At 46.1% G+C, this 18,423-nt stretch overlaps 1 protein-coding gene across 1 annotated transcript in view; it reads right to left on the bottom strand.

The window, feature by feature from the left end:
• Positions 1-18,423, bottom strand: part of BMERB1 (bMERB domain containing 1) — a 646,278-nt gene that overhangs the window by 91,595 nt on the left and 536,260 nt on the right. Inside the window, exon 3 of the mRNA XM_085632069.1 lies at positions 16,761-16,834. Within this exon, the coding sequence (XP_085488195.1) occupies positions 16,761-16,834 (74 nt within the window). The remainder of the gene's footprint in view (positions 1-16,760; positions 16,835-18,423) is intronic.

The following is an 18,423-nucleotide window of genomic DNA, read 5'->3' as shown; positions in this document are numbered from 1 at the left end:
CAGTGTCCAGCTGTCACCTAACCTCTAATGGCTCCCCTGTGGTGAGATGTGTATTGATCTCAGATAGTGGAAAAAGGTCTCTGGGAGTGGGGAGGTGGGTCCTCCATTGATAAGATGGCCTGTGAGTTGTGCCCAGCTACTACCTGAGCTTCAAAGGATCCCTAACATGTCACTGGCAGATGAAGCTCATACCACAGCCTGCCTCCCTTTTGTCTCCCTAGGCAGGCTGTGTCCGAACCAAGACAAAGGAGAGAAACTGATCAGAAAATGTTATCTGGGTATGGACAAAGGCTTGCCCTCCACCTACAGGCTGACACTGGGCATAAAAGTGGAGCCCGCAGACCTCTACTCAGAAGATCCCTGAACTTGTGAAGAATCAGATGAAAGACTGGTCTTATGTCTGAAGAACCTGAAGGAAGATGGGACCTGCTTGCCTTGAACCCAGGACCGGAGTAGTGATTCCAAGAGTCAGTTGGCTGACTTGCTGTTAGAGCTACAGGGATACATTATGCTTCCAGAGCTCTAGTTCCCTGCAACTGCCCAGCTGACCAGTTCCACCTGGACCTGCCGAGGACAATGCTGCTGGCTTCTGCTGGAGTGAGTTCTAACCCCCCGCCCCCCCAAGTGGTGCCCTAAGTCCTTGACCCTTGGCTGGTGGTAGAGTTTACTCCTATAGTTCCCAAACTTCAAGAGATGGCACTTAGGAACCTTTTGCCAACAATCTGACTGGAGAACTGATGGAGACTGGGGTCGCTGTAAAAAGCCAAAGCCGTTGGCATGACAAAGTAATTAAGTCCTTGAATACAATCTAATGATTTTCAAACTATAATAGTAATGTGTGAAAATTGTTCAACTTCTAGCATCAAAAGGAAGTAGTATTATTTTTGTGCCAAAAGTAAACAAAAGTAAACATTAGGTGAACATTTTGGAATGGAAAAAATGGCAACATTGTAGACCTTGCACCAACCAATGTGGGTATGACTCTGATTTGATATCCCTGTGCACGCATTACCATAGGATACCATCTATGTCTAGAGATGGCCACCATACCATGTATTGTGATGCATAGTTCAGAAGGTTCCCAGCTATGGCAGAGATCTCTTTGCAACTTGTAGGTTACAGGCTGGTTAATATGTCTGATGTTTCCGATTATTTCTGAGTAGCATTCATAAGTGTTTCTCCATGCGTTGGGGAGGACATTGTGAAAAACCTCTTCAAATGATCAAAAACACATCAAAATGTCAGCTAACGATGTTGCAACTCTGGCTAGATTACTAACCTCATCTACAGAATAATTGAAGGTGGTCTACTTATCAATTGGTTTATGCAAAATATGTTGATAAATGTTGCGCTATAATATAAATGCACAGGCAGCCTGTCATTTAGGGGTCAGCAATGGTTACAACCTTGATCTTCATGGCTTACCGGGTAACCCACATGTCCACAAGTCTCACAGTTTTTCAATCAGCCATCTTAAGAGAAAGAAAATAGACAGTTCTCAGGCTGGCCGCACCACCAGCTAAAGCAGTCTTGTCTGACTGACTATCCTTTCAACTAATCAGATCAGGTTCCCATGTTTGTCCCATTCTGATTGGTTGCTGGTGGCCTATCACACTAGCCTTGTGTCAATAGTCTGCACATGGGGTAGTGATTATGCAGCCTTCCACGGACCACTGTGAGATACTACCAGCAGTTTTATTTTTTAAATCTGTTGCAAGCGGAAGCAGATCCACTGAAACAGGTAGATTAGTTTATAGTTCATGCTACCAAATATCCTACTCTAGAGCTACCCACTCATTCCAGCATAGTGTCAGTACTAGTATCTCTCAAGGTTCCCTATACAATGATTTATATTGAGGTGAAGGTTGTTGTTGGTATTATAGGGTGTCTCCTCCATCATTTGCAGTTTTGCTAATAATGGCAACATTTCATTTTCATTAGGTAGTGCATGTCTGTTTAACCAAATATTTTCATGTAGATCTTGCAGATCAGCACAGTGTCAAATGTGGCCACTAATTTTACATGTCTACTCAATCGGAGACAATCACTTAAAGCCCTTAATTGGGTTGAACTTATTCTCACTGTTTTGATAATTCTTTGGTTCAACGCCCCACTCAACTCCATTAGCACATTTCCCAATTCTGAGACTGGCATTTTAATTAATGACAATGCAAGAGGTGAATCTCTTTATGCAATCTAACTTGTCACAGAAACACACCTGGGAATTAATGTTCCTAATTTAACCCTTGATATTCTTCTGTGAACAGCAGCATCTATCCCAAATGATTAGGAAGTAGTTTGATACCTACAATCCTCTGCTCTCACAAATAATCATTCTTTTATTTACTATAGGCTTCCTTTCTTTTTAAAATCTGTTTTATTGCTTTTTAGACAAACAAAAAAGGAGAAATACATAGTACACGAATACACATAAGTAATAGCATCCCCAGTGTTAAGGCTTCTTGGCGTTCTGCAGTGTAAATGTCTTTGTGTTCAGCGTCTCTTTTAAAGCCACTCCTCTTCTGGTATGGCCGGCCGACATTTCCCAAATGGAGTTCCCATCCCCAATCCACATTGGTATGCGGATCTTGGCCCTTTCGGTCGGGTCTCTAGGTCCCGGCCTCGACTGTCAATTGCCTTCTGTTCCCTGCCATGGATGGTCCCATATCTCAACAAATTTGTGAGAGCAGCCCCAGGCTTTGTAAACTGATTTCTCGGCCCATGGCACTAGTCCATATCAAGGGACTACTGTTAAATCATCTGCACTTTTGCCCTCCCCAGAAGCATATCAGACCTTGTTGGGTTATAGCCCAACAAGGTCTTGTTGGGTTATAGCCAGTGCAATAAGAGTAATCAGCTTCGGTCTAGGGGCTTCTTCCCCATATTCCCGGCATCATTAATTGGGGAGTAAGTTGAAGCGCCTCCCCAGTTGTTCTTGTAAGTTTATGCTGTATTCCTGTCCAGAAGTGATGAACCCTTGGGAACCCCCAGACTGTGTGCAATAGGATTCTACCCTTTGCACAGAGTTGGGTGCTCATAAGGAGTGTCCTGTGGAGTAAGTAGTTTTTTTAACTGTAGAAGTCGGAGGCCCGCATGGATTGTGACCTCCCTTAGGTCTCTCATGCTGCCTCTCAGCCCGCGATGTCATGCCTGCCCAAGTATGTTTCCTAATTGTCCTTACAGGTAAGTAATGGGTTCTGACAATTATTAAGCAATGACGAGTATATGTAGGATACACCGTATTTATTGAACAGGGCACCCAGAACCCAGTTTTCTAGTGGGTTTTAGTATCTTGTATGCCAACTCAGTGTTTGAGCTTAAAACCTTCATCTGAATGGGTCTGACCTGCAGGTACCACAGGAATTGACTCCCAACTGATTGGTATTGCTCCCTCAGTTCCCCAAAATACATCATTCTCTCTGAGGTCCATACATCTCCCAATTTGGAGATTCCCACTAGGTCCCACTTCATATGGTTGTCTACCTGTTGCAGGCCCCAGAGTGGTGTTTCAAGGGTTAATTTGCACACCCATCCAATTTGAAAAAGTGAAGTTACCTATATCCAAATTACCCTTGCCATCTGTTCCGGGAGGTCTATAGGTCAACTTTTACCCATACATGTGTTGGGTATCCCCATGGGTCTATAGTTCACCGATCTGCCATCAAGGACGGTTCCCTTTGGTCTGAAAGCAACAAGTCATTGACTGTCAATAGTTGGGATTCCCAGAAGTAGAGTGTTAAGTAGGCGAATATGATTCACGCCTCTGGCGGCCATCTGCTTAGGGTGGAGAGGGATATCCTCGCTGTGCCTCCAGCCCAGAGCAACAATCAGGCCTCCGCTTCGATCTGTTTAAATCAGGGGCCACCAACCTTTTCTGTAGTGAGAGCTACTTCTGCTCAAGGAAAGGACTTCCCAAACTACTATCAAATTTTATAACTGTAAAATAGTGACTACACTATGACCACCCAAAGCAGGATTTTCAGTAGTTACCACCCAAGTGTACCAAGTGCAGTTACCAGCAGAAATGCTGGGAAAAAGTTAAATATTAAATGCCTACCCTTGACTTATGTAGTAACATTCAAATCTTGACATGCCTTGTGGCACAAAGGACATTAGCACAGCAGTACGTCTCTGCAGCTCAGCTTCAATTATCATTCACCAGTTTCTGAAAAACTAACATTTTTCTGTCTAATACCACTTTTCACTGTGGACAAACAAACTCAGTTTTCCAGAAGAAACCCCATTTTTGAAAACTAAATGCTGCCTTTAAAATATCCGTTTTCAGTTTTTAGGAAATGCACAGTCCCAAAACATCAGCTTGTCATTTTCATCATTTACTCCTATGTACAAATGCCTCATATGGACAGACTACTTGTAATTCCCAGGTATTACAGTCATATGCCATGGATACTCACCATAGCACCACGGATGCCTGCATTATGCCAGTTATGCCCACCATTATACTAGGGCCATAGTTGTGCCAAGGCTGGAAACCATAAGGATGAGGGATGAGACCTTATATCAGTCTTGACCATTAATATGCCAGGAATAGGTACATATAGGCCAGACATGCTCTTAGTATGTAAATGATGGCTGCCAGTATACTACAACTAGACCACAATACTAAAATAGTCAAGAATGACCGGTATTATGCCATTGGCACTATTATGCCAGGAATGGACACAATTATGCCAGAGATGATACTCTTAAGATGGGGGCTACCACATACATTTGGTGGTTCTTGGCACCAGTCATAGTTTCAGGAAGCAATAGTGTTTGTTATGGACACAAATAAATGTTGATGAATCTCTTAATTTTCTCTGGTCTGGATCATACCTTGTACTCTTCAGGTCGTGGGCTGATTGTGCATCCAACTGACACGTTTTCACTCTGACTCCTGCAGTCCCACACTTTGATCGGTTAGCACTGATTACTGCTCAGGCCATTGCTGCCATACTTCTTTGATGGTGGACTGTTCACACACATGTTGTGACTGATAAAGGAAGGACTACAACATGGCCAATCTCCTTGTGGCTTAATTATATTGAGATTGGATACAGACTGTCATGTAGCAGGCCCTCTAGGCCAACACAGTGTGTGTTTGAGTGTTAGTATGAGTTACTGCCATAAGTTTGGCTAGCTGTCACTCTAAGGGTCTTGAGATGAGCAGTGTTGTCTTCTTTAATAGGCACACACTCTCTGAATTTGATGCTAGCTTCACTTCACCTCAGAGAGCTACTTTGAAGGTACTGGCGAGTTGCCAGTAGCTCCCGAGCTACTCGTTGGAGACCCCTGGTTTAAATATATTATCCGGTAAGTCAAAGAGTGAGTTTTGCTGTGCATAGAGGTGTTTTGGGAGCTATGCCATTTTATTTAGTACCGCTTTCCCCATCATTGTTTAGGGAAGCCTGCTCCTGGGTTCGCAAGATATAGCAGTATGTCATATGCATATAGTGAAATTATATCCTCACACTAACTGTCTCAACGAAGGCCTTGTGTAAGTGCGTCACAGTGGAACCAATCTGCCATGGGCACTATCATCGATGTAAAGAGCTGAGGGGATTGGACATCCCTGTCGGGTGCCCCTACCCAACCTAAGATCAATTGGGTCCCAGTATAGCAGCCACACCCAGGTAAAAAAAAAATGGGCCAAAGTCCAGCCTCTGAAGTAGTGCCATGAGGTATGGCAACACTTGGGAGTAAATGCTTTTTTGGCATTCAGCTCCAAGAGTACAGCTGGCTCTCGTAAATCTGTTTTCCTTGCCATGCAGCCGAACAGGTGCCGGAGGCTGTGTCTTTTGGATCTGTAGAGCATGGAGCCTGATTGACCCAGGTTTATCAGGCCAGCAATCACCTGCAGCAAGCATTTTGCTAGAACCTTGGAGAACATTTTCGTTTTAATGTTTAAAAGGGATATTGGCCTGTAGGATGCTCATTTGTCTGTGGGCTTCCCTACGATATCGATTAAAACAATATGCTCTTGCCTGAGGTCTCTGGAGATAATTCCCTCAGTCCTAGTCATACAAAATATCTCAGATTGGTTGCACCACTTGCATCCATACACGTTTAATAAACTCTGGAGGCAAGCCGTTAGAGATTGGTGATTTCTTGCTCTTGAGTGAGAGCCTCTGCAATCTCCTCCTCTTGTAGATCCTCATCCAGGCTCTTCCCGGCCTTCGTTCGCAGTGGGGTGACAGGGCTATCTGGCAAATTTTCCCACATAGTGTGCAAAGACTTGGGCAATCTCCTAGGCAGTCTCTCCTCGAGTGCCATCCTCTGTGCATATCCCATATACCCACCTCTGGCTTTCATCTTTCTTGGCCATCCAGGCTAACATTTTCCCCATCTAAGTCACTATGTCTAGGGCCCCATCAAGGGCAAGATTGAGGGCTCCTCCCACTAGCAGAGTGGCATTGGGTAGTAGCTGTCTATTCTCCCATTTTCTCCAGCCCTTTTCTCTGGAGGACGGGTGGGAGCTACCAGGATGCCACCACCACTTCCTTCCCATTTCACGCACCCCTCACTGCCGCCCAATAGCCCTGTGGATCTGCTCATGTCTGTGTTACCCATAGCAGTAGGGATCTGTGGACCAGAATGCCTGTCTCTCTTGAGCCGGTAGAGAAACCAACATGTTTCAGCATTTTGTACTTGCCTTTACCCAGGTAACCACAGTGGTTGCTCACTAAATGAGTCTCTTGTAACAGGACCAAGTCGAGGGAGTGGCTTGCCTGAAATCTCATCATCACCCCCTACTTTAGCTTGTTCCCCAGGCCATTCATATTTCAGGAGGGGGGCTTAAGAAAAGCACCCCACACTGTGCCGATGGTATTCTCTATGGCATTCAGTGCATGTTTAAAGAACTCTCCCAAGCCGAACCCCCCTCAGCAGTAGGAAAACGTGAGCATTCAGCCATCACCGTTTGAACTCCTTAACCCATTTGCTCCCACCTTAGCATCTTATGGTGAAAGTTTACAACCCCTCACCTCCCCAATACTTGAGATGGCTGTCGTCCTTCATAACTGTGTTATACATTACCAACGCTGCGCAGTAAGTCGTGGTGTGGGTCGCGGTCGTGTCCACAGACAGAATCTTGTGAATGAAATGTTCAGTGAGACTTTGCTCTTGCCCTTCCCCCACTACAAATTGGTATTGCAAGTCTTTGTACCCCCTCTAGGTCGCTTCATATATTGCCATCAGCTGTTATCGTGGTGATTGTCGGTGCTCCTGATTCATCTATGCCCTCGTGTGATACGGTGGTCACTTTTTTCCAAGGTTTCTAAGTCTCTGTTGAGGGCTGCTCATCAATTCTCAGAGGTCCACGGCTGTTTCTGTTCCACCTCTTCCACAACCTGGCTCTCTCTAGTTCTGCCTGGACTTTGGTAGAAATCGCCATGCTGATTATGTCTCGGTTTTTGTTTTCGCCATCCGGGGGTGCTTGACTCCACTTGTACTGTCAGCATAGGATGAGCACCTATCTCTAGTCATTCCAATACCACTGTTGCGGAGGTGAAGAAGTGGGATTCTCCCCCTATACTGATGTAGAGGCGTGCTGGATAAAGCAGTGCATAATGCATGTTAAGTTTACGCAAATGCTATTTGACTGTGAGATATGTTTCATGTTGGCACTGCACTCCATTGGTGTAATAGGTGTATATGCTGACTGGCCTTCCCTCCACTTGTTAGGTCTCATGGGATTGGGACGTTTGCAGGATATTGTCCCTATCACGGAAGTTAAGGAGTCTCGCCACCACAGGATGCTGTGGGGCCCCCCTATCAAGGGTATTCTGGCACCCTGTGAGCTGTTCCACTGTGTAGAGGTTAGATGCCCTGCTCCCCTCCCCTCAGCAATGGCGACAGCAGTCACTGTTCCATAAAAGTTAAACGCTGGGCTGAACTTAGCCTATTCATATACTGTTTCTCTGAGATCGTCCCTCTGCATCCGCCAGATGGCCGTGAGGTACAAGACCGCTTGTTGCAGTTTCTGGATTGAGGCGAAGTGTTCTAAAGCTGTAGGGTGAAGCTGTGCAATAGTAGATTCTGTTTCTGCTACTCTTTTAGCCAGTTTCTTATGGTTGCTGCGCAACAACCCCACATCATGTGCTACTGAATCAATTTTATGTTCTTGTGATTCTTTGGTGTCTGAAATCACTGCTAGGATTTTGGTTGTGTGTGCCATGAGGTCTTGCACTGTCCCCTCTGCAGCCTAACTACTCATCGGGGGACCCGAGTCGTCCGTGCCGAGCAACGTCCTCGGGGTTTAGGGTGCACCAGCCTCTTGCTGTAGAGGCTGCTGAAATGTCACCCACTTTACCACCTGGACAACCAACGCTTTTGAGTTTCCTGCAGTCTATGTTTTTGTCCCAGTACTCTCTTTGTTTGGTGATTCCTTTACTCCACAGGTGATTTCTCCTGACATCTACCCAGTTCAGGGTCCCTGCTATCTGTTCCCATTGGACAGATAGTCATCGGCTGTTGCGCAGCCCGTTTCCCTGCTCTTGTGCTGCCTACTATGGTTAGAGTCTCTTTAGGGTCCTCAGGGGTACATCTCCCACCACAGAGGCCCGATGACTTCTTCTGCTCCCTAATGTTGTGTGGGGTGGTCTTTTTGGTTGCGTTCATAGAACCCCATCTGGATTTCTTCTACTTCACCCCTGGGCCAAAGATGCCAGACCGTGTGCAGCCGCTGCCACTACCTTCACTATTGAAGAGGCACCACCAACCTAATCAGCATAGCAGAGCCTGAGCTCCTTTTCTCACCACCCGTCTCATATTGGGGTGGACATCACTTGTCTCTCTGGGTCCCTGAGGGCCCACACACCAGTGGGCAGCAATGTATGGGGTGATGAAGTGTGATGATCCTAGGATGTCTTCGGCCTCATCCCTGATTGCGCCAGAGCTTGGATTTACACGTCTGTCTCCCTTGTGGTCGTGGCCACACCCCCCGGTTTCCCTGCTTCATTATTTAGATCCACCAGAAACAAACCTCATCTTGAACCTTAATTTATTTTCAAAATATCCCACCACAGGAAGAAGAATGCTGCAATATCATGTTCCTTGCAAAACTGATTTTATTATTAGTTTATTTAGTGCACTCCACAAAATGAATTCCTTCTAGGCACTAGGATACAAAACGTAACACGTAACTGGATTTTGACGCAAATTTTAGAACTGTATCCTCAACAAGCATAAATCTTGAATTTGCCAAGACCTAAACCTGTAAATAAACTCTATATAGGTCATTAGTTTTCTCAACCTATCCACTTTCACCTAGGGTACCGCTATCTGCCACCACTACAATTCCATTCTCATCACTTTCTTTTCAGACTCTTCATCCTGTCTACTGTGGTTGAGTACTGGACGAATGTTAGAAATTGCTAAATGCTTTGAATTACTGTAGTGCTAGTAATGTACACGCTAACCTTAACAACATTACTAGCTTATCAATATTTCCCTCTCTTTTCCGTATGGGTTTTATCCTTTTAAATGTTTGGACATTGGTTCAATATGCGTAGCAATATTCAAGCCCTTTCTAATGTTGGCTTCGTAAATATTTTTCTTGTATCTTCATAATTATTAAATAATTGACTAGTTGATTCCTAATGATCTCTTCATGCAAGTATTTTAACTTGTTCACTGAGGCCAGAGTGCATAATGCTTCTGCATAGGTTTAATGGTTTCTCTGTCATTCAAGCCCAGAACATGAAACACTTTCTTTTTACCACAGTGTTTTCTTCTGACCTAACTTTTATTTGAGTAATTTTAATGCTACCACAAATTCACCTTCACCTCTACCTTCCTGCCTTGTGCCATCTCATCAACCATAACATTCTTAAATGCTGGCAGAGTCAAATGTTTTAACATTCTATGTGTTCCAAGTATATTTCAAAGGTTTACCGCCATCCCTCCCACTGGAGAGCTGGTTTTGCTGGAATGATTATCGAAGTATGACATTTCCCTAAAGAATATCCATCTCTATCCATGGGCAATCAGCCAAGATGGAATGCAGACTTATAAAAACAAAGTGTCAAAAAACAAGACAGCCAAAGCAGTTGCTAAATAACTAATTAAAATAAAGTAGCCATCTTTGTTTCATACCTGTTGGATATCTCACATTGAAAAATTAGCTACAGTTGTCTAAAGACCTTATTATGACTACGGTGGTCCATTGGACCGCCATTGTCGTAGTGGCGTTCCACCCGCCATTTTCTGACTATGCAAGTCGGACCGCAACAAAACCACTGCTAACACCACGGATCCATGATCTCTGCCGGTCTTGCAGCAGTGTGAGGCTGGTAATATGCCGAGGTGTTGCTGTGGTACTGCCAAGCATAGTATTAGTTTCCTCACTGCCACAGTTTTCATGGCAGTGAGCCCGTCATGAAAGATGTTGCAGTTGCAGTGAGGCATGTTGCCTCTGAAATAAAATGAAATGAAATGAAATGAAATGAAAAGGGGTTTTATTAAGCGCGACTGCTGCCCTAAGGCGTCCAAGCGCTAGTAGAAAAAGATAGTGCCTTGAGGAGAGCAGCGAAAGGTGAGTTAGTTGCTGAAAAGAAACGTTTTAAGCTCCTTGCGGAAGGATGACAGATCAGGATTCAATCTGAGGAGTGGGGGAAGGGAGTTCCACACCTTGGCAGCGTTGAGCGTGAAGGACCTTCCTCCTGCTCTTGACCTCTTGAACCGGGGGGTTACTGCTAGGAATGCAAGGGTGGATCGAAGATGTTTGCCGGGATAGTAGGGGTAGAGCAGGGAGTGGTTAATTTTAGGGCCAGTTCTCCAATGGGCTTTGTGGGAAATACACATGGCTTTAAATTTTATTCTCTCCCTGACAGGGAGCCAGTGTAGGATCCTCAGCCCGGGCACCGCTGATAATCTGCGTGGAATCCGCAGCAGCATGCGTGCAGCGCAGTTCTGGATCCGCTGGAGTTTTTGCAGCACGTATTCCGGCGCCCCTAAGTAAAGAGCATTGTTGAAATCAAGTCGAGATGAAATAAGACCTTGAATAACAACTTGTTTGGCTTCAAAGGGCAGAAATGGAAGGATTTTTCTCAACATCCTGATAATCCCGAAACAGGTTGCAGATGTTTTTGTAGCTTGGGTGTTAAGGGTTAGGGATTTGTCAAGCCAGACCCCCAAGCTTTTGATATCGTCTTTAGGACTTGGGGGGGAGCCTAAGGTGATGGGCCATAGGCGGTCGATGGTAGACAAAGCTGGGGGGGCCGAGCACCATGAGCTCAGTCTTATCGCCGTTGAGTTTAAGAGAGGATGCCGTCATCCATCTCCTGATCTCTTCCATACAGGACGATAGATTGGCCTGTACCGGCTCACTGTTCTTCTGTGCTAGGGAGACAACTAGCTGAGTATCGTCCGCATAGGTGACGATCTTAATGCCAAATGGGCGTACGATCTCAGCCAGCAGCCTCATATACACGTTGAACAGTGTAGGGCTTAATGATGAGCCTTGCGGTACCCCACAGTCCAACGGTTTGCTTGTGGAGATGGCATCTCCGTCAAAGACTTGGAAGGTCCTTTTGCTCAAAAAGGATCCTAGCCAGGCCAGAGCGTCTCCTGACACTCCTAGGTCAAGCAGTCGGCACAACAAAGTTTTATGAGACACCGTATCAAACGGGGCGCTCAGATCGAGGAGGATGACTGCCACTGACCGCCCTCGATCCAGGATCCGCCTGGTTTCTTCTGTCACGGCCGTTTCCGTCCCATGTTTGGGGCGGAACCCTGTCTGTGAGACATCAAGTAAATGGTTAGATTAGAGAAACCTTGTGAGATGGATGTTGATGTGTCTCCGCAGGATCTTGCTCACCCAGGGCAGAAGGGAAATAGGACGGTAGTTATTAAAATTATTGGGGTCTAGATTGGGCTTCTTCAGGAGTCCTCGCACCATAGCTTGCTTCCAAGTTGGAGGCACACTTCCTTTTATCAGGGAGTTGTTAAGCAACTCCATGAGCGTGGGAAGAATGACTTTGCTAGCGGTAGTCATAATGCGGGGTGGGGCTGGGTCGTTTGGGGACCTGACTTCACCTGAAGTGTCATGGATTCTAGTGACTCTAGGTCCACTAAGGGGAAGTGATCCAGAGTAATTCGTAAGTGGCCCTCTACCCTGGCGGGGGGCTGAGGTTCAACCCTGGGATGTTCCAGGGTTGAGGCTGTAAATGTTACATAGATTTTGGTTATTTTCTGGTAAAAAAATTCTGCTAGATCATTGCAGCGCGCGGTGGGATTGTCATTTGGGGCTACAGAAGAGGGCAGCTTGGTGAGACTTTTTACTATTTGATAAATCTCTCTCGGTTTAGATCTAGCCTTCATAATTTTGCCACAAAAATAGGAAGATTGTGCCGTTTTTATTTCATCTTTGTAGGTTCTGAGGGCTTCCCTATACAAGGCTTTGTCGGCGGTGGTGTACCCCAGGCGCCACTTCCTCTCAAGTTTCCTACAGAGTCGTTTTTTTCCTCCGAGTTCCTCTGAGTACCTGTAAGGAATCTAAGGTCTTTCTGCAGGAGCGTCAGGAATCAGTAGAGTATGCCACAATCCTCCCCTGTGGTTCTCCGACTCTATCAAACACTAGAGTAGCGGATGACTCAACAGGGGAAAACAGGGAAACAAAACAAGGGAAGGAGGGGGGTCCGGTTTTATGAATGGGTGAAGAGGTCTTCGAGGTTTGGCAACACTCTTGAAGAGTTCTGCGATACTTGGCAACGCTCTGCTGTAACAGAAAGAATAGGTTAACAACATACAGCCCCTCTTATCTCTTTAGGTAAATTTGTCTGTATATTTGCCTACCAAACACTGCTACTTCTGATGTGAATCAAGATGGGGCATCACTCTGTAAGGCTTAGGCACATCGAAGGTTGACCAGGATTAAAAGATGACTTCACTCTGGAACAGTCTATTGCACACACAGTAGACAGTTAATACTACTTCTACCCCAAAGCCTGTATGTCCCTCTTCCCATCTTGAGAAACTTACATGTTCTACGTAAAGTGTCTCCTAGGAAGAATGGAGTTGGTGTGTGGTGAACGTTGCAGTAATCCTAAGAAAAGAACATAACAATTCACTTCCCACTCTCTTCTGCATTAACCCCCTGAGAGCAAATGAAAGCAGCGCCCCGCGCTGTTACCGTTCTTTGTTCTGAAGGTGATGTCAAGACTGAGGCACGGTGGTTCACGCTAGCTATCCCTGAGGACAGCGAGGATCACAAAGGGGTCTTCAACCTCCAACCAACCGGACAATTGAGCGTAGGAAACAACTAAAGACAAATTTTGACACAACCAGACTGAGGGAGAAATAGGGGTACTGCCTACAATCAGGTAAGCGAAACACAACAAGCAGGGAACCAAACGAGGAAGGGGGAAATCTGCCTTGGTGTAAAGGCGCAGATACACTCACTCAGGAGATGAAGACGTGAGTGGCTTCACGATGCTACAGGTAAATCGTGACCTCGGCGAAACCCAGAGAGGACAGACTGGAGACACCGGAGAAACTCTGCCGCTCACTGCTCAAGAGCAACGACCAGAAAACGGCGTCACCAACAACACTATAACGCCGAACAAACTTGTGCTCTTCACTCGTTAGGGAAACAATCCAAGGCGACCACAACTACGGAACGGGAACAGGAACAGGAAGTCACGAGACGGAAGTCAGGCAGACGAAGTCAAGGACGGAAACAGGGCTCGGAGCTAGAACGCTAAGCGCGTTCGTTCCAGTCTCGAGTCCTTATATACTGGACCTGCGCACCCGTTCGTCCAGCAGGCATGACAGTACCAAGGGGCTGTTTCCCGAGGTCTCTTTAAAGTGATTTTGCGAATGAGAAGTATGGAATCAATAGACTTCCGGATCCAGTTATCAAATTCCCTACTGTCTGACGAGGGATTCTGAGAAAAAGAGGGTCTTGAGGCTGCCAGGGACCTAGTCCACTGTTCTAGTGGGAGCCTGGACCAATTTCTCATTTTTCGTGGGAGGGGAGTGCAGGATATAGGTTTATGTATAGACCAGGTAAGAGGGATAAGAAAGTGGTCGGACCATGGGAGAGGGGTAATGGGGCCTACCCTGAGGCTGTTGCAGTTGCTGAATACAGGGTCCAGCAAATGTCCTTTGTTGTGAGTGGGGGTTCGGACTAATTGCTCCAGTTGCACTGCGGCCAGGTTCGCGGTAAGATCACTTGCTGTACTATCTGCGCTATTGTCAAAATTAATATTAAAATATAAAATATTAAATCTGCACCATGGGGTGCATGCAGGGGGTACATGTTTTGCACCCCTGTATGCATGCACCCAAGTTCCTGCAGGGCATGGACTTGACAGTCCATGACCTGCAGGAACTGCCTTTGATGTTCCCATTGTGGTGCCTATTTCAGAAGCACCACCATGGAACTGCAAAAGAACTGCCTGCCAGGGACTTTAAAAGTGGTACTCTAGCGGGCAGTCTATTTTGGTGGTCTCGAAACAGGGCGGTGGGCATGGTAGCCCGCTCTGAGGCCACCAAAGTCAGAATAAGGCCCTTATCCTTCATGGACCATTGAGGCAGAAAGTAAACATAGTCATTACATTTGTTGGTTTTTGTTCATATAGCAATTAACCATTCAACACAATAAACTAAAATACTGTAGTCATTGTTGTGTGCTGCCTATAGAGACTCCGGCACAGTAATATGGTAAGCACACAACACCCTAAGCTTGTGATCAGTTTCAACACTGCTTGCAACAGGATCCAACACAGTCAGTGGAAGACTTCATGGCTATTCTTCCAGTAGACCTAATGCCACCCTCTTCACGAAAACAGCAGACATCAGCACCTGTAAGGCCATTGTTAATGCTTTCGAATTACCCTTGAAGTGCCAGGTCTAACACAGGCCTGGTTAAAAACACAGCCCGATGCTTACTGTCCTCTGCGCTCATTGGGGTGGTCAATTGTCCATGAACATAGTGGTTAGACCCACCAAGCGTCTACTGGGGCACAATCCTGCCATCCAGCTATCCTTCGGGGTCTGCAGCTCGTTGTCAGCGATGAAAGGCGGAGCGTTTAGTTGTGTTAAAGCCTAATTTTGTACCATGCAAAAGGCATTTTTTATTAGGGCATTTAAATTCAGTAACCAGATGCCCTCACCTCGCAGCACGTTTGGGCTTGTATTTGGCAGAAGAGCCGTGAATTATCAAAAACGTGCTATGTGTCTGTGGCTACTATTATGAGACCCCGAGCTTCGCGTTTAGATACACCCTGAAGTTTTCCTCAAAAAAGGACTTCTCATTTTGTCAACAACTACTTGATCAAAACTTATTTAAAGCAAAACAGCAGCAGCAGCAACTGGTACAAAAAACCTTGAAACATTCAACATCATACATTCCAATTCTATTAAAATTTTCATTCATAGAGAACTTAAGCGTATCATTAGCTGACAATTACAGAGACAATGTAATAGCCAAGGAGGGCCCTTAAGTCAACAAAGCATCACTGTATAGGCACTTCATCAGTGGAAGCGGGAGGGATACCCTTAAAAATCTTAGGAGTTAGAGAGACCAGGTGCAAGGTCACAGGAGACTGCCATTATCTTGCCCACGAATCCTTGAGCAAGTGGGTGCCTAACATGAGACGAGACTCTGCTCAACTTGGGTTCTGAATACTTGATGAAGAGCAATTTCTTCTTATCATACTGCATTTTGATTAAAAGCACCAACATCTACAAACTTGTTTAAAAGGGTTGTATGACAGAGGGACGCATGGCTAAACCACGCACTATCAGGCTGCCTGAACCACTAATGCGTCTTAACCACGCAGTCCTTTACCAGGCATACCTTTACCATGCAATTTTGTTGTAAAGGCATGAGTGGTAAGGGGTTATCTATGGTTAAGATCGCATCTACCCCGACCCTCCTCACAGCCCTAAGCTCTAAAATTCTATTCCCCTTTAGCCCCCCCTCCCTGAGGCCTAAAACCAGCCGTGACTTTAAAACTACCCTTTCCCCTCCCATCGCCCTGAGGTCTAAAACTCTGCCCCCTCCATAAACGACCCCGACCCCAGTCCCCCCCGCCCCGAGCTCTAAAACTTACCCCGCGCTGTCCATACAACTAGCCCAACCCCTTCCACTGTCCTGAGGCCCTAAAACCATGCCCCCGGGCCCAAATAAAAAATGTACATGTACTCTAAAACAGCCCCCACGCCTAAAAACTCCCCCTCCCCAGACCCGGTCCCAGCCCTTAAAACTACCCCTCCCCGCTCTGAGCCCCAAAGCCCTGCCCCCTTCCTAAAAGTACCACACCCGCCTGCCTTGAGCCCTAAAAGTGACGCCGGCACCCCGCCCCTAAAAACTACCCCTCCACTTACCTTGTCTGCGTCCAGAGCTTCCTGTTCCGACGCTTCCTCTTCTGCTCCCCGCCCGTCCTGAACACTAGACCGCTAGCTGCCTGCACCATGCATGTGCGTGGTGAAGGCAGATGCGTGGTTCAGGGAAGCGTGGTTGCGCATGCATTTTCCCGACACACGGGGCTCTGCCTGCGCAGTTCCGGTCGTTCCCCATTTAAAAACAATTTAAAATCATCTCTTATTTGTTTCAAATAATTATATAATTTATCTATGTACCAAAATGCTTTTGGGCGATGTTTTAAAAATAAAAACAACATCTCTGGTGAGATTCTCAATAATTGCCACAGGGTACATATTTTAATATCTATCAGATTGAGTTTTAAAAATACTTAAGGTAGAGGACAATAAAACACTGGTCTCAAGAGAAAGGGTAGGAAAGCATGCATTACCTGGAATAGCAACCAGGTTCTGCAGCTCCTGCTTCAGGTCCATGATGTCTTTACACAGCTGGATGTCATCAATCCTGGGAAAAGAAGGTCAGAAGGTCAATACATGCTGCCTTGTTACTGCCCTGAGTCACAACACAAAACAGATAAAACAACGTGCTACACGAGAGACTAGCCCTGCTGTGTGATCCGGGGAGCTTGTTAATGACCAAACGATTTCCAGATTAAACAGCGGGCCAGCAACAGTCACCCACGCAGATCAATACACCACGCAGCGAAAAAAAGGTTCTTTCCAGTAAAACGCACTGCTCTGAAACTTCACACAAAGCGATTGAAAAGTCCATGCGTGCGGGGGATGTTACATGCGCTTCTTGAATTAAGGTAGATAGAAATTGTTAACCCTGTATTTTAAATACCATTTTCTCGATACAATGGCTGCTCTCTTTTACAGAGCATGGACGTCACGAGATCATGTGGAGCGCGTGCAAGGAAGTGCTGTGCAGAGTTCAAAGCATCCTGCTGTTCACAGAAGCCAATCCGCGACACAGCCCATACAGCAATAATCTGCCCACCATGACACAGGCCATCTCACAGCCCTCCTGTCTTGGCTCCTTATTTTCAAAGAATCAAAACATTTTCAGACAAGTTTTTTTAGGAACCTTTAATGAGTGCAACTGGAATTATGCGGTTGCTCAAGGCAGTCTTCCTACATCCCCTTCACCCACCCTTTGCCCACAGGCAGGCTCCCCACACCACCCCCAGCCCTTGCCCACAGGTAGACTTCCTACACCCCCCCCCCCCACCCCTTGCCCTGGCATGCAGCGAACGACCCTAGACACCAGCCACACAGGGCCTGAGCGAGAGCTCCTGTATGTATGGGGTGAATCCCTGGCTAGGTGAACTTGATTTTGAATTAAAAAACCTGGGTTTCCCCAGGAATTTAGACTACGACTACAGTTTTACCACAATAGGATGATTTAATTCTGGCTAAAATGCAGTAAGGGGAAATTATATGCAACATTTATGCAGAGTATCATCTTTGTCAGCTAAGTAATTGCTTTTTGATGAGTACGGCTCACTTATCCTGCATCTGATGAAAACCCAGGTCTGTGTCAGCAAATCTGTGACGTCTGGTCACTCTTATCTGGGGTGGTGTAGAAATTTGACTCCAAGCTCTTGAGTGAAGTGAACTGTTGCTTGGATTTAACGGGGCCAGGTTCGCAAAATCATTGGTGGGGCCGATGTCACATGACCCAGTGTTCAATCCAAGTTGGGAAGAGTTGGAGGTATAAGGCAGTTCAGTGAGCTGGATCATTTCAAATAATGTAAGCAGTGTTATCCATTGTTTAATGGGACAAGTCTGTTAATTTCATTGCCAAATCTGTGCTCTCTGCCCAAACAATGACCGCCTCCCAATATTAAAGGGAGTGGGCCGTTAATGGCCAGTATAGCCTGCTACGGCAGGCTCCAAGGCTATTAGAACACTCCACTCTAGAGGGCGGAATGTCCTAATTATCAAAACCAAGGCCTTTCAGAGCTCGAGGGGGGTCTAACCCCCCAAGGCTTTGTTCAACAGCTACCAGCCACATGCAGGGACACAGCTGTTAGCTGTTGAACATTCACAGCAAGAGCTGTGAAAGGGGGCTGAAGTCAGCCCATGGTTCTC

Source organism: Triturus cristatus, chromosome 10 (assembly GCF_964204655.1).
Source record: "Triturus cristatus chromosome 10, aTriCri1.1, whole genome shotgun sequence".
NCBI classification, from domain to species: domain Eukaryota; kingdom Metazoa; phylum Chordata; class Amphibia; order Caudata; family Salamandridae; genus Triturus; species Triturus cristatus.
The sequence above is the reverse complement of the archived record's forward strand: the minus strand, read 5'-3'. Positions and strand labels throughout refer to the sequence as shown.